General features: G+C 44.6%; 1 protein-coding gene across 2 annotated transcripts in view; it reads left to right on the top strand.

Moving 5' to 3' along the window:
• The window catches only part of LOC141110302 (NACHT, LRR and PYD domains-containing protein 3-like), a 110,528-nt gene that overhangs the window by 11,514 nt on the left and 82,640 nt on the right, over nt 1–16,374 (top strand). For both annotated transcript variants that reach the window (XM_073601603.1, XM_073601598.1), the window contains exon 2: nt 10,285–10,553. In XM_073601603.1, the coding sequence (XP_073457704.1) occupies nt 10,285–10,553 (269 nt within the window). The remainder of the gene's footprint in view (nt 1–10,284; nt 10,554–16,374) is intronic.

The following is a 16,374-nucleotide window of genomic DNA, read 5'->3' as shown; positions in this document are numbered from 1 at the left end:
ATCTAGACCTACTGTAAGACAATAATACCAGGTAACAGTGCCACCTACTCACAGAAGGGGGAACTGAGCCAGGCTGAATTTAGGGGAAGCTGTACAAGACACAGACTAGTCATTGGCTGACTGCAGCCATGCAAAACTAAAGTTAAGACACTTCTACTTAAGGCATCTTTCACACTTGACTTGTCCTACGACTTGGGACTGTAAAATCACATGACAAGTCGTTCCCCATGATTTTCAATAACTACCATTCATATTAGTATGACTTCAAGGCGTGCCGACTTAAAGTAGTCCCTGCACTACTTTGGTCTGACTTTGATCCTACTTCAGGCCATCGAATATCACTGAAGTTGGATCAAAGTCGGATCGCCGTCTTAACTGATCCGACTTTGGCATGCGACTTGTGCTCTGATGATCTTGAAGGGGAACTCCACACAAAATGTACAAAAAAAACAGCATGGGTTCCCCCTCCAAGAGCATACCAGACCCTTTTGTCTGGTATGGATTTTAAGGGGAACCCACACGCCAAAAAAACTGCGTGGGGCCCCCCCAAAATCCATACCAGACCCTAATCCGAGCGCAGAGCCCGGCAGGTCAGAAAAGGGGATGTGGGCGAGTGAGCGCCCCCCTCCTGAACCGTACCAGGCTGCATCCCCTCAACATGGGGGGGTGGGTGCTTTGGGGCAGGGCACTCCAAAGCACCTTGTCCCCATGCTGATGAGGACAAGGGCCTCTTCCTGACAACCCAGGCCAATGGTTGTTGGGATCTGCGGAGCAACAAGAAGGCCCCCAGAAGAACCGGCAGAGGCAGAAGACATCAGTGGAGGAGGCAGAAGACGTCACCAGAAGAGGGAGAAGAGCCGGAGAGGGGAGAAGAAGTCGGAAGAGACCCCGGAGCTGCCTAATAAATTACTTTTAAAACCTGTGTACTGTGTTTTATTTTTGACACTTTTTTTACGTGAATGAGTAGGGGTACAATGTACCCCATACTCATTCACATAGGGTGGGGGGCCGGGATCTGGGGGCCCCCTTGTTAAAGGGGTACGATACGCTTCCCGCCCACAGACCCCGACAACCAATGGCCAGGGTTGTTGGGAAGAGGCCCTTGTCCTCATCAACATGGGGACAAGGTGCTTTGGGGCAGGGCCCCCTTTGTTAACCTCCCTGGCGGTATGATTATTTCAGATTTTAGGTGCTGAAAGCGGTACAATTATTTTGCACAGAAATATGGCGTTTCATATTGTAGGCCTGTAATTCTTAGGAATAGTTCACTTAAATCTGTCCAAACAAGAGTCTAGTAGACATCCCGGGTATGATAAAGTTTGAAAAACGAAATAAAAAATTATAATATAATAAATAACTATAAATAATTAAAACACATAATAATATAATAATAATAAAAATTATATAATAATGTAATCAAATCAAAAACACTGAAATTTGCACAGTTGCAGAATTTTAGCTTTTATTACTTTTATTGTTTGATGACGGATCTCTCCACAAATCACTATCGCTCAATTCTGCAAGTGATTATAATTTATTATCGCTTTTTTCTAGCTGGTCTAAAACCACTTTTGATGTAAAGAGACAGTTTTGGTTGCTATGGACAATCTCCAGTTTCCTGGCAGAAAGAACAGTTTTATATATATAAAACTGCATGCAGGACACTGGGCAGACCACTAGGGACAAAGGGGATGTGTAGTTATTTGATACAGTACTGTAATCTGTAAGATTACAGTATGCTGTATCTATACTATGTGTTTCACTTTTGAATTTACCGCCGAACTCCGTCCCCGTGCGTCGCAACGCTCGCAGGGAACGGAGCTCGGCACTGTGAATCGAGTGAGACACAGCGGCTCGCCGATCACAGCGGGGAGACATCGCAGGAACCAGGGGACAAGGTAAGTATGCTCTTCCTGGATCCTGCGATGCAAGCCCGAGTCTGGCTCGGGGATACCGCTTTTGGTATGTAAAATCCACCCCGAGCCAGACTCGGGAATACCGCCAGGGGGGTTAAAGGGGGCTTCCAGATTCCAATAAGCTTCCCGCAGACCCGCAGTCGTGTCTTACAAGTGTGAAAGGGGCCTAAGGCAGATTGTCTACTCATACACACATCTATTACATAAAAATAATCTTTGACAGGATGCGATAATATGGTATTTGAATACAGTGTTCTTTTAGGACACCTTTTTCTCAGTAAATGAATAATGTATATTTTAAGGAGTCATATTTTTAGAAGTTCAACTCAAAGAAACCCCAAGAAAGAATAGTAGACTAAGGCCCCTTTCACACTTGTGCGACTTGTCCTGCGACTTGGGACTGCAAAGTTGCATGACAAGTTGTACCCCATGATTTTCAACGAGTACCATTCATATCTGTGCGACTTCAAGTTGCAGGGACTTCAAAGTAGTGCCTGCACTACTGTAGTCCGACTTTGATGGCACTTGAGGTCCTTAGAGCTCAAGATTACACAGTCATTGCTTCAAGACGCATCAAAAGCACAGCAAAATCATGGCAAAAACCACTGCAAAATATCGCTGCAAAATCGTGCGACTTTCAGGTTGCACAAGTGTGAAAGGGGCCTTAATTTATTTTCACATAGTATAATTTGTTTGTAAACAACAGCAGAAACAGCATCAAGGTGCTTGCTGTGCTTATTGGACTAAAAACCGAATTTAGAAACACACTGTTTCCCAAAAGGAACATGTAGGGCTGATTTACTAAATCAGTAGATGCTGTTCACGTAGCATGGTGAATGTTCACTGAGTTTAGTAAACTAAGGGAAGCTGTGTTCATGTTAATTAACAATTCATATCTAAAAAAAATAACATTAAAAAGAAAAAAAAAATGCAGTTACTTTATTTACTATATTTCCTTACCTGCTTTGCCAAATGTCTTGAGCTGCATCACCCATACCCCAAAGACTGGGGGCTGAAGTTTGTGTGGCAATTCAAGTCTCAGCCACTATATAAATGGAATTAGAAAGGACACAGGGCTTGTACACAGTGCTGGGACAAGGGACAAACATGCCACACTGCACCCGCCAGTGTTGTGCATGACCTATCGTCTAACCCGTGCCTGATAACTGCACCTGATCATTATACCTACGTGTAGAGTGCAAAGGACTGAATAAATTACAAAGTGCAAGAGTCAGGAGCAAAAATAATAAGGAGCAAATGACGTATAGAGTGCAGGGGTAAGGAATATGTTATATACCATGTGCAAGAGTTAAGAGTGGGTAAAATACGGAGTGCAGAGACCAGGAGTATATACATCCTAGTGCACAGCAGCACCCCCAATGAGGCTTTTCACACATACATATATACACATGCACAAACACATACCTCCCAACCTTCTGAAATGGGAGTGAGGGACACCTATTAGTAAAAGTATGTAGGTACAGGACACGCCCCCTGCCATGCCTCCCTTAAAGCAGAACTGTACAAAAAAAATGATTGGTTAAAGCGGAGGTCCACCAAATTTTTTTTTCTTTAAAAGTCAGCAGCTTCAAAAAATTCTGCAGCTGCTGACTGTTAAAATAAGGACACTTACCTGTCCAGGGCGCCCGCGATGTCGGCACCCGAGGCCGAACCGACCCTTTGTCATCGGGTGCTGCCACCGCCATCTTCGGTAAGGGAATCAGGAAGTGAAGCCTTGCAGCTTCACTTCCTGGTTCCTTACTGCACATGCTCGAGTCGCGCTGCGCAATCCGAATGGTCCCTGCTGTCTCTGGGACCTGTGTCTCCCAGCAGACAGCGGGGGGGGAGGGAGTGGCAAGGACCCCCCGCGGGAGTCTATGACCAAAAGTGGGTGCAAATACCTGTATTATACAGGTATCTGCACCCCCTCCCCCCCCCCCGAAAGGTGCCAAATGTGACACCGGAGGGGGGGGAGGGTTCCGAAAAGCGGAAGTTCTATTTTTTGTGTGGAACTCTGCTTTAAACCCATAAGAGTTCTTTTTTACCACTACTATTCCTTTATATTGGCTTTTGGAATTTACAAATGCTGCAATTTAGAAAATATATGAAAGGTTTAGCACTGTAAAAGACTTTTTGATAGATAAGTGGTGCATTTTATATAAAACTATATATATTATATATATATATTAGACCAAAAGGAGAGACAAATGAGGAGGAAAAAGGGACAGGGGGACTTTGTTCCGAATGAGGGAAAGACGGTTGGGAGGTATGCATACATACTCACATATATACATAGAACCACCTATTTATGTACCCGTCTGACCCAATTGTCTTCTCTAACTTTCTCTTTAATGATAAAGGGTTAAATACCAACTGCAGGAAACAAAATCCATGTTTGCAGTGCGGCTTCCTGTACTACATGGGTTAAATGCTCATTTAGTCTAGGGGCTGAGAATTAAGGTAAAACTACTTAAAAGAGTTGTAAATTCTCAAGGTTTTTCACCTAATGCATTAGGGTGAAAAACCTTCTCTGCTGTGGCAGCCCCCCAGAGCCTCCCTTTTTCTTACCCGGACCCGATCGTTCCAGCGATGAGTACGAGCCCAGCAGCTCTAGCCCGTCTCCCGTGTCCTGGGTCCTCATTGGATAGATTGATAGCAGCAGGAGCCATTGGCTCCCGCTTCTGTCAATCAAATCCAGTGACACGGGTGCAGGGGGCGGGGCCAAGTCCTGCTGTCTGTGTCAATGGACGGAGCATCATGACTCGGGGAGCACACCCACACGGGTGCCCCTTGGAATGGAGTCTCCATTGGGGCACCCAATGAAGAGGAGGGGCCTGAAGCGCCACCAGGGGACCACAGGAAAGGGGTATCGGGGCCGCTCTGTGCAAAACCCCTGCAAGACTTGGGCTATATTATGGCATAACATCCCTTGCCGTTTACGTTCATATATCTGAAAAGGTTAGGAATATACTGGGACTTTTCAGGCTCTTCATAGATGTATTTTACATATACACCACAGGGTTTATTTACTAGGCAATGTCATAATGTGCTAGTATGCATCACATACTCATTTACGGCACTGGCTGCATCTACAGTAAATATCTCCTAAACAGTGCATGTTTAGGAAAGATTTACAATACATATAGGTAAGCCTTATTATAGGCTTACCCAAAGGTAACATTCATGCACGGGGGTTTACTCCCACCTTAATTGAACAAGCTGGAGTTATTAGCTGATTGGCTACCATACATAGCTGCACCAGATTTTTCACTCTCCAGTTTTAGTAAATCAATCTCTATATCTTATTAAAAATATCTATTTTTTTAAATAAGATATAGTGTGTATGTAGAAAACATCTATGTAGAGCCTGAGAAGTCCCAGTACATTCCTGCCCTGTTCAAGATTTTTACTTTTTCTTTAACCACTTCCCGCCCGCCCTATAGCGGATTGACGTCCGGGAAGTGGTTGTGTTATCCTGACTGGACGTCATATGACGTCCAGCAGGATAACATGCCGCAGCGCGCCCCCGGGGGCGCGCATCGCGGCGATCGGTGGAGCGGTGTGTCAGTCTGACACACCGCTACACTGATCTTGGTAAAAAGCCTCCGGCGGAGGCTCTTTACCACGTGATCAGCCGTGTCCAATCACGGCTGATCACGCTGTCAATAGGAAGAGCCGTTGATCGGCTCTTCCTCACTCGCGTCTGACAGACGCGATTAGAGGAGAGCCGATCGGCGGCTCTCCTGGCAGGGGGGGTCTGTGCTGATTGTTTATCAGCGCAGCCCCCCCTCAGATCACCACACTGGACCACCAGGGATCGCCACTAGGACCACCAGGGAAGGGGCAACATGTGGATGGCCAGGTATGTACCCCATGGCCATCCACATGTGCCCAGTGTGCCCAGTCAGTGCCAATCAGTGCCCACAAATGGGCACTGATTGGCACAATTATGTTGCAGTGATGCCCAACAATGCCACCCTTAGGGGCATCACTGCAAACAACCAGTGCCGTCAGTGCTACCCATCAGTGTCCATTCATGCCACCTGTCAGTGCCCATCCGTGCCCATCAGTGCCCATCTATCAGTGCCCATCCATGCCCATCTGTGCCAACTATCAGTGCCACCTATGAGTGCCCATCAATGCCACCTATGAGTGCCCATCAATGCCACCTATGAGTGCCCATCAGTGCCGCCTATAAGTGCCCATCTGTGCCACCTATGAGTGCCCATCAGTGCTGCTTACCAGTGCCACCTATCAGTGCCCATCAGTGCCCCCTATCAGTGCCCATCAGTGCCGCCTATCAGTGCCCATCATCAGTGCCCGTCAGTGCCACCTCATCAGTGCCACCTCATTGGTGCCACCTCATCGGTGCCCATCAGTGCCGCCGTATCAGTGCCAGTCAGTGCCCGTCAGTGCAGCCATATCAGTGCCCGTCATTGAAGAAGAAAACGTACTTATTTACAAAAAAATTTTAACAGAAACAAAGAAAAACTTGTTTTTTTTCAAAATTTTCGGTCTTTTTTATTTGTTGCGCAAAAAATAAAAACCGCAGAGGTGATCAAATACCACCAAAAGAAAGCTCTATTTGTGGGAACAAAATGATAAAAAATTTGTTTGGGTACAGTGTAGCATGACCGCGCAATTGTCATTCAAATTGCGACAGCGCTGAAAGCTGAAAATTGGTCTGGGCGGGAAGGTGTCTAAGTGCCTGGTATTGAAGTGGTTAAGTAAACCGGTGCAGTACAGGTTTACAGTACAACATTAAACAGTCTGGAAGGCAGAACAGGTTGTCACTCACAGGTGTTGGAATGTGAAGTCTGGAATCTGTCCTCTGTTACATTCAGTCTGCCCTGGGCTAAGCCCTGATGTCTGCTGGGCAGGAAACAGTAATTGGAGCGGCAGAGTAATGTTATCTTGCTTGCTCCGTCTAGCTGTACTGAAGCTCCTAGTGTTACAGCCCCGATCCAGCTGGCCAGCCTGACAGTAACCCCGTGCGCTTCTCCTTTCTGAAAAGGGGTGTGGCTGCTGCCATAGAGAGGAAGCCGGCGAGAGGTATGGGCACATCCTTGGTTCTGTTTTTGGCAAGGCTTTAGCGGCAACAGAGGCTGGGGTGTAGAGTTCTGTAACAGCCCAAGTATTTTGTGCACAGGTTCTTCAGCATGCTTGCAACCTGGCACCCCCCTCCCACAATGTGCCCGGGGCAGCTTCTACTCCTAAGCTCTGTACTCCTAAACCTGGCACTGGCAAGCCCATGATTTTGTGCATTACTGGCCTGGTGGACTAACCCAACACTGTCATACTGACTCACATTCGTTACCAGTTTAGCTGTGCGTTTATCAGACTGCGTTTATCAGACTTTTTCTTTTTTACAAGAAAAAAATGTTTATTCGATTTTTACAGTACAAGCGATGCATATACACAGTTGTTCACAGAAATATTGTCACAGAACGATTGGGATGCGCATTTAAACAGAAGAAAGATGTGCAGAGCTGTTAAGTTACATCACATTAGGATATGGGTTCGGAGGTAGTAAATTTCAGCAATACTATTTAAGGAGGTCCTGGGGAGGGGGGGGGGATTCAGGAAAGGCAGGATACGCGGAAGATAAAAGGGGGGGGAGGGGGGGGAGGGGAGCGAAGGAGGGACCTCATCTACTTTGCTAAGTTCTCTGAGCTCAAACAATGATTAGACAGAAGATCATAGCAGTGGTACACTATTGCAGGGCAGGTCCAGCAGCAATATCTCAGTGGTCATCCGCCATTTCTGTGCCCCAGGCATCTATCCATCCCGACCACATCTTGTCAAATTTGTCAGGGCGGTTTCAGTTGACATAGGTAAGCTTATACAATGGTAACACCGAGTTCAGTGTTAGGCGCCATGAGGACACACTGGGAGGCGTAGCGTCCTTCCAATAGAGGAATATCTCTGTGCGGGCATAAAAAGTAGCATAAATCAGGAATAGTCCAGTATATTTGCCCTTTACCCTAGAGTCAAAAACATTTGGCTGCATCATTTTTGGGTCTGTTCCCAGCTCCAGGGAGGTAATCCGGCTAAGGGTGTCAGCTATTTCTGACTAAAGGCGGGGACAGGACCATATCATATGAAAGAAGGAGGCGGAGCTCTGATCACATCTAGGACAGGCCACCGGGGTGTTAGGATTCATAATTGTTAACCGCTTTGGAGTGTAGTAGGCTCTGTGGAGGAACTTGACCTGCATGAATCGACTCTGGCCGGGATCATGTTAGTTACAAAGGAAGATACACATGTCTCCCATCCCTCCTCTGACAGATCTGGGATGTCTAATTTCCACTTATCTAGGGTTTTTTCAAGTTTCTTCAAAGGAGCTATGGACAAGTGGAAATACAGGGAGGAGAGGGGTTTATCTATGATCTTGGCAGTAAGTAGTCCCTCCACAGAGTCTGATTTCAGTATGAGTTGCACTGGGAACTGTTTCCTATACGCATGTCGAAGTTGGTAGTATCGAAACAACATTCACCCGGTAGTGAGTAGGCAATTTTGAGATCAGAAAAGGATCTCAGTTTACCCCCCCCCGTTTATCAGACTGTTTAAAGCAGAACTAAACCCTCCTATTCTTTACAGCCAAGGAGGCTGTCATCATAGTCTTTGTTTGGTCTGCAGTTGCCATGGTGGTGTACATGTGACACCAGCTATATGATGGTTTGACAGTTCAGTTGAGCACACAATCAACCATAACAATTATCATTCGAAGCATGCCTTGAATGTAATGTTTTGGGAAACAATTAAATTGATGGGTTTAGTCCCGCTTAAAAAAAATTGCTAGCAGGTAGAGTATTTTGGTAGGAGAGACTTTGCAAATCTCCTTTGCCAAAAAACGTCACACCTTTTCTCCTAGCAATTTTTTCTTGTGTGCATTGTCCGCAGCACATGAGCAGTGCAGTTCTCGCTCTTAGCTCATTCCTTGCATCTGCAAAATGCTGAGAATGGAGCAAAGTGTGGGGACAAAGTAACTCCAGTGCTCTAGCATAGAACTTAAATGATCAGTGGCCATCCTAAAGCTGAAAAGAGATGATGCCAGGCCCAGAAGAAGAAATGTATATGATGGCAGCAGTGACTAAGGAGCAGTGAAGGGGACGTCAGAGCTTTCAGTGTTGGAGAAGGTTAAACCCTGAAGTAAGTTTTTCATACTTGTACCTTATGGCAAATGCTGCTGTATTACCCCACCAATAAAAAAGATTAGATATAACAAAAAGGACTTTTTTTTAAATCAAGGCTGAAAGAGACATACTGTAGCTTCTAAAATTTTACATGTGGACAGATACTTGCATAGACATATAGGGTAAAAAGGGGAATTTGCTGCATTCTTGACATAAATTTTTACTTGTTAGGCGAGTATACTGCATTGCATTCTAGTGTGCTTTTACCAGGTATTTTTTGGCGTTACTTGTGTACGTTACTTGTGGAACTTTAAGATGCAATATCTGTATGTTCGGTTCACTGGATGTCCTAGCAGTAAATCCAGGAATCCCAAACATGGCGTCCAGATCTCCTTAGGTTTAGGGGAGCTGAATTGCTGAATTTTGTAACTTTTTTTTCTGGCCTTTTTCAAGGCTAATATGCAGAAGCAGGACACTGCCATGGAGGCCATGTCCCGCTTCACCTTAAAAAGCCCCCATTTCCTTAAGGCAAGCAGGCCTTCTTGTACTTGATTCACAATGCTGTAGTTTCAGCCTGTTGGAACATGGGGCTCTGTGTAGGAAGCAGGAAAGAATAATCAAGATGATATGACCTGAGGCATAGCATGGCAGGAGAATATCCACACAAATGTTCAGAGGCTGATGGTGGTAGACGGTAAGCATGATCCAGAGACTATCTGAGGTCAGGGCAGGTAACAGGTACAGCATTAACCAGAAACACTTTGAGGTCAGGGCAAGTAGTAGAAAAGCATAATCTAAAAACAGACTGAGGTCAAAAGGCAGGCAGCAATCCAGAAGAGTAGTTGGTATTTCCGCAAAGGGTCAGTAACAGATGAATCCAAACAGCAAGCCATGGCAAACAAGAACTTACTAGGCAAGAGTCAGGAGCTAGGTAGCTAAATGCTCTCAAGATCAGAGCTTTGGGCTTGTGATGCTTCAATAAAGCACCTCAGCGCTGCAGGTAATTAGAGGAGAAGCCAGTGCCAGGGGTGTATGCATAATAACAGGGATGCCTTCCGAGGGCTGTGCTGCCACTGAACAATGAGAGTATAGGGGGCTTTGTCTCTTTTGGCCAGCAAGAGAGACACAGGCTGGTCTTGTGGTTACAAAAAATGCTCTAGTCCATAAGGGGTATACAGATGCAAGAGCTGAATTGTTTAATTTGTTGATAATCCAATTTTTTTTTTTTCTAGGGAATCTTCACTGTTGTTTTTACAGAAGCACCGTGTAGAGCTTGTGGAAGAACTAGAAGATTGTATTGATTCTATTCTTGACCAGGCAAGACAAAAAAAATTACTGACAAAAGATGACTTTGAGGAGGTCACCCATGGAGCAGGGCCCAGGAAACAAGTCAGAAGATTATTGGATATTATTGACTGCCTTGGGGAAGAAAATGCGTCAGTATTTTGTGATCTCTTCATTCAGATTAAAAACTCAAAAAATTGTATGGCCTCAGAAAATGGTAAGTGCATATCTAATTTTTACACATGATGAAATAAAGTCTGCAGCTGGCCACACATGTTAGACTCTGAAATTTCTATTTAAAATTGGGCCCATTTCTGAACAACACCCATCAGGTATTCAAAATAAAAAAACAGCCCAAGCTGCAATGCTTATGTTCAATCCGTAGGTGTCCCTAACAATACTTATTTTTCTCAATAATATGTCCTCTTTTCCACATGTCTAATAAATTCCCTGCATCAGTCAACCAAGAAGACTGAAGAAATAGGAGATATTTTGAATGTAGGGCATCATTGGCCTGCCCCATGAGGGGGCTCGCTGGTGTGCCCTTCATTCGTAGTATAATGATGCAGACAGCCACTCTCTGAGAGTGCCACACTGTATCATCCAGGAGAACCCACAATCAGAGCAGAAGAAGAATGGGATACTAAGCATTACATAACACTAAAGGTTGCGTGCTGTTATCTTTATTAGCCTTAAATAGCATCTTCTGTGATCCTCTCTTATATAGTTTCACTTTATTACTATGGTCTGACTCCCTCGGCCTTATTGGCTAAGCCATGACAACCGCATTTCCATTGTCCAGTGAGATTGCCTCCCTGTCCAGAAAAGCACTCTTGCTGGAAAGGCGATGGCAGGCCCCAGAAAAAAGTGAAACTTGAGTGCACAGAAGAAGCTTTTTTGACTATTAATATAATAGGGCATCTTGCAATGTCTGCTGTTAGACAGAATCTTTACTTTTAAATGTTTACAACTGAGTAAGGTTCACTTCAATCCAAGGTGTTAAAGGCAAAAATTAAATCTAAAGAAGGGGCAAATATATATTTTCACATGTAAGCTTGATCAGTAATTGTACATTAAAGTGGTTCCATATAGTTACATAGTAGGTGAGCTTGAAAAAGACACAAGCTCATCAAGTCCAACCTATGTGTGTGATTATATGTCAGTATTACATTTTATATCCCTATATGTTACGGTCGTTCAGGTGCTTATCTAATAGTTTCTTGAAACTATCAATTCCCCCCGCTGAGACCACCACCTGTGGAAGGGAATTCCACATCCTTGCAGCTCTTACAGTAAAGAACCCTCTACGCAGTTTAAGGTTAAACCTCTTTTTTTCTAATATTAGTGAGTGGCCACATGTCTTATTAACCACTTCCCGCCCAGCCTATAGCAGAATGACGGCCAGGCGGTGGTTCAGTTATCCTGACTGGGCAGGCACGCATCGCGGCGATTGGTGGTGCGGTGTGTCAGTCTGACACACCGCTCCACCGATCTCAGTAAAGAGCCTCCTATACTTCCGATGGAGGCTCTTTACCACGTGATCAGCCGTGTCCAATCACGGCTGATCACGATGTAAACAGGAAGAGCCGTTGATCGGCATTTCCTCACTCGCGTCTGACAGACGCGAGTAGAGGAGAGCCGATCGGCAGGTCTCTCCTGACAGGGGGGTCTGTGCTACCCCCCTCGGATCCCACCCAGGACCACCACCATGCCGCCCAGGACCACCAGGATGGCCATCCACACTGGACCACCAGGTATGCCCCCCTAGACCACCAGGGAAATGCAAATCTGTGCCAAGGCAGCTGCCAATCAATGCCCAGGCAGCTGCCAATCAGTGCCCAATCACAATGCCACTGCCAGTGCCACCAGAGATGCCAATCAGTGCCTAACGCATATCAGTGCCGCGTATCAGTGCCCGTCAGTGCCACGTATCAATGCCCATCAGTGCCCAGCAGTGCTGCCTATCAGTGCCCATCAGTGCCAAGCAGTGCCGCCTATCAGTGCCACCTATAAGTACCCATCTTTGCAGCCTTTCAGTGCCCATCAGTGTCGCCTATCAGTGCCCATCAGTGCACACCAGTGCCACCCATCAATGCCCATCAGTGCTGCATATCAGTGCCACCCATCAGTGCCGCCTACCAGTGCCCATCAGTGCCGCATATCAGTGCCCATCGTCGGTGCCTGTCAGTGCCTGTCAGTGCCCGCTCGTGGGGGCCACCTCATCATTGCCACCTTATCAGTGCCTGTCAGTGCCGCCTTATCAGTGCCCATCAGTGAAGGAGAAAACTTACTTATTTACAAAATTTTATAACAGAAACAAAAGCAAAGTTTTTATTTTTTTCAAAATTTTCTGTCTTTTTTTATTTGTTTAGCAAGAAATAAAAACCACAGAGGTGATCAAATACCACCAAAAGAAAGCTCTATTTGTGGGAACAAAATGATAAAAATTCTGTTTGGGTACAGTGTAGCATGACCGCGCAATTGTCATTTAAACAGCGACAGCGCAGAAAGCTGAAAATTGGCATGGGCAGGAAGCTGTATAAGTGCCTGGTATTGAAGTGGTTAAACTCCCTTCCACAAAGAAGTTTTATGCCCATTGTGGGGTCACCAGTATGGTATGTGTAAATTGAAATCATATCCCCTCTCAAGCATCTCGTCTCCAGAGAGAATAAGTTCAGTTTTCGCAACCTTTCTTCATAACTAATATCCTCCAGACCCTTTATTACCTTTGTTGCCCTGCTTTGTACTTGCTCCATTTCCTTCCTGAGGACTGGTGCCCAGAACTGGACAGCATACTCCAGGTGAGGCCGGACCAAAGTCTTGTAGAGTGGGAGAATTATTGCTTTATCCCTGGAGTTAATCCCCTTTTTAATGCATGCCAATATTCTGTTTGCTTTGTTAGCAGCAGCTTGGCATTTCATGCCATTGCTGAGCCTATCATCTACTAGGACCCCCAGGTCCTTTTCCATCCTAGATTCCCCCAGAGGTTCACCCCCTAGTGAGTAGATTGCATTCATATTTTTGCCACCCAAATGCATTATTTTACATTTTTCTACATTAAACCTCATTTGCCATGTAGTTGCTCACCCCATTAATTTGTTCAGATCTTCTTGCAAGGTTTCCACATCCTGCGGAGAAGTTATTGCACTGCTTAGCTTAGAGTTGTCTGCAAATACAGAGATTAAGCTGTTTACCCCATCTTCCAGGTCGTTTATGAACAAATCAAACAGGATTGGTCCCAGCACAGAACCCTGGGGGACCCCACTTCCCACCCCTGACCATTCCGAGTACTCCCCATTTATCACCACCCTCTGAACTCTCCCTTGTAGCCAGTTTTCAATCCATGTACTCACCCTATGGTCCATGCCAACGGACCTTACTTTGTACAATAAACATTTATGGGGAACTGCGTCAAATGCTTTTGCAAAATCCAGATACATCACGTCTACGGGCCTTCCTTTATCTAGATGGCAGCTCACCTCCTCATAGAAGGTTAATAGATTGGTTTGGCAAGAACGATTCTTCATGAATCCATGCTGATTACTGCTAATGATACTGTTTTCATGACTAAAATCTTGTATATAGTCCCTTATCGTTCCCTCAAAGTGCTTGCATACTATTGATGTTAAGCTAACTGGTTTGTAATTCCCAGGGATGTATTTTTGCCCTTTTTTAAATATTGGTGCTACATTGGTTTTTCTCCAATCAGCTGGTACCATTCTAGTCAGTAGACTGTCAGTAACAATTAGGAACAACGGTCTGGCAATTACTTGACTGACTTCCCTAAGTACCCTCATGAGGACAAACACTGCAGTTTTGTTTACTGAAGCCCTTCCGATTCAGTAAAGACCGAGGAGAAGAATACATTTAATACCTTCACCATCTCTCCATCCTTTGTAACCAGATGTCCTTCCTCATTCTTTATGGGGCCAATATGGTCTGTCCTCCCTTTTTTACTGTTTATATACTTAAAGAATTTTTGGGGATTTTTTTTGCTCTCCTCCGCTATGTGTCTTTCGTTTAGCCACCCTAATTGCACCCTTACATATCTTGTTGCATTCTTTGTAAAGTCTGAATGCTGATGATGATTCCTCAGCCTTGTATTTTTTGAAGGCCTTCTCTTTTGCTTTTAAATGCATTTTTACATTAGAGTTAATCCGTCCAGGACTTTTGTTTGCTCTTTTACATTTTTTTCCCAATGGGATGCACTGGCTAATGCCCTTATTTAATATGCACTTAAAGCAAACCCATCTCTCCCCCGTGTTTTTTAATCCCAATTTAAATCTTCTAGCAAGGTTCATAGTTTAGGGAAGTTGGATCTTTTGAAATTCAGTGTCTTTGTGTTCTCCTTGTGTTTCCTAATTGACCTGTGATCGCTGTTTCCTAAATTGCCCCATATTTCCACATCTGTAATCAGGGCTGTATTGTTGGTAATCAGTAGATCTAGTAAGCCTTGTTAACCCCAGTCATTAAATTTGGACTAAGCACATATATCTGTAGTATTTACTTGTCTCTCTCCAAAGCTTTTAGTGTCGTTTCACTCTGGTGCTTAGTTTCTCTGTTATCAGCATGAGTCACTTCTGACAAGTTTTCCCGACACATGAGATAACACGAGCTACAGGAGGGAGATGAGCACACCGCTTGTCTATTCAGAATACAGCTCTGCATGGTCCTTCATTCCTCTACCTATCTGGTGGGGAGGGGGGTGTCCCTTTCCTCCAATCAGCTCTCACACAGTATAACTGCAGGTCTCCACCCCCTCATCTGTACTCCTCACAGATGCAGAATAATTTTTATCACAAATCATCACTTTGAAGAGTTGTAAACAACAGTTAAACAAGTAAAATGTATGTAGCAGGATTTGTTTCATCTCTGTGTATAATCTGAAGCTGTTAACTTCACTGGGATATATGTAAGGGTTTACAAGCACCTTAAGGTTTCATATCCAGAATCTTATGTAAGCTGTTTTATAACTGGTTCTATTTACAACATGGAAATATGTCCTTTTTACTATGACTCATTGGTGTTAGCATTAGCTATTACTGAGTGCTTTGTTGTTTTGTGAATCCCTTGAACATAACCCAAACATAATTTATCATTTTTGAATGCCATTCAGTAAAATGGTCTGACATCAATATCAGATTATATCTTCAGTATGGAAAAATGAAAAGGAGAAAAGGGAAAGTGTGTTTTTTGTGCTTGGACAATAAAGGATGTCTGAGAAAATGTCTGTTTCAGATGCTTTTGGAAATTAAATCCAGAGTACCTGTACAATTCTCAGAGCATGTCTACTCAGGACGGGACAGGAGGAGTGACATATAGTGCCCTCAATTAAATAAAATAATAGGAATAATATGCAGTGGCCGAACTACGGCCATAATAGCCAACAAGTAACATAGTCTCCTCCTTTGCACTCTCCTGACCTTATCCCTTCCCCCTTTCCTGCTCTTATCCTCTGTGGGCCCTAGTAGCTGTCTATACTTATGTGTTTGTAAGTGATGACTGTATAATCTTTTAAAATGAGCCATTTCTTTGATCATGCAGGACACAGAAAAGATTTAACTTGCTCCCCAGGGATAATATAATGTTTTTTGCGCCCCTGCTACTCCGTCGGGGGGCTAATAGCTAAGGCTGGGTTCACACATTTTTGGTGCGAATTGAAGCTCAGTTTTTACTGCGAAGATAAAAATTAGTTGTTCAGAGGTTCCTCTGCGGATCAGTGAGCAGGGAGAGGGGGGGAGAGGGTGGAGGTGTAGTGAGGAGAAGGAGAAAATTCATGTTTAGAACGCAATGCATCTGCGAATAAGATGCGTTCCCATAGAAGATAATGGGCTTGTAATTCGCACCGCAATGCCCAGAAAACGCACGCGTTTTTTGTGCAATGCACAGTGCGAATGCAACGCACATATGTGAACCAGATACATTCAAATGAATGTATGTTAAAATGTCCTGCGAATTGGATGCGGTGTAAGCCGCATCTATATTGCATAGGTGTGAACGGGGACTAAGTGAAATGCCTGCTGATTCTGAGCATGGAT

Source organism: Aquarana catesbeiana, linkage group LG01 (assembly GCF_042186555.1).
Source record: "Aquarana catesbeiana isolate 2022-GZ linkage group LG01, ASM4218655v1, whole genome shotgun sequence".
In the NCBI taxonomy this organism is placed as follows: domain Eukaryota; kingdom Metazoa; phylum Chordata; class Amphibia; order Anura; family Ranidae; genus Aquarana; species Aquarana catesbeiana.
Note: the sequence above shows the minus strand (reverse complement) of the source record. Positions and strands in the feature narration are given on the sequence as shown.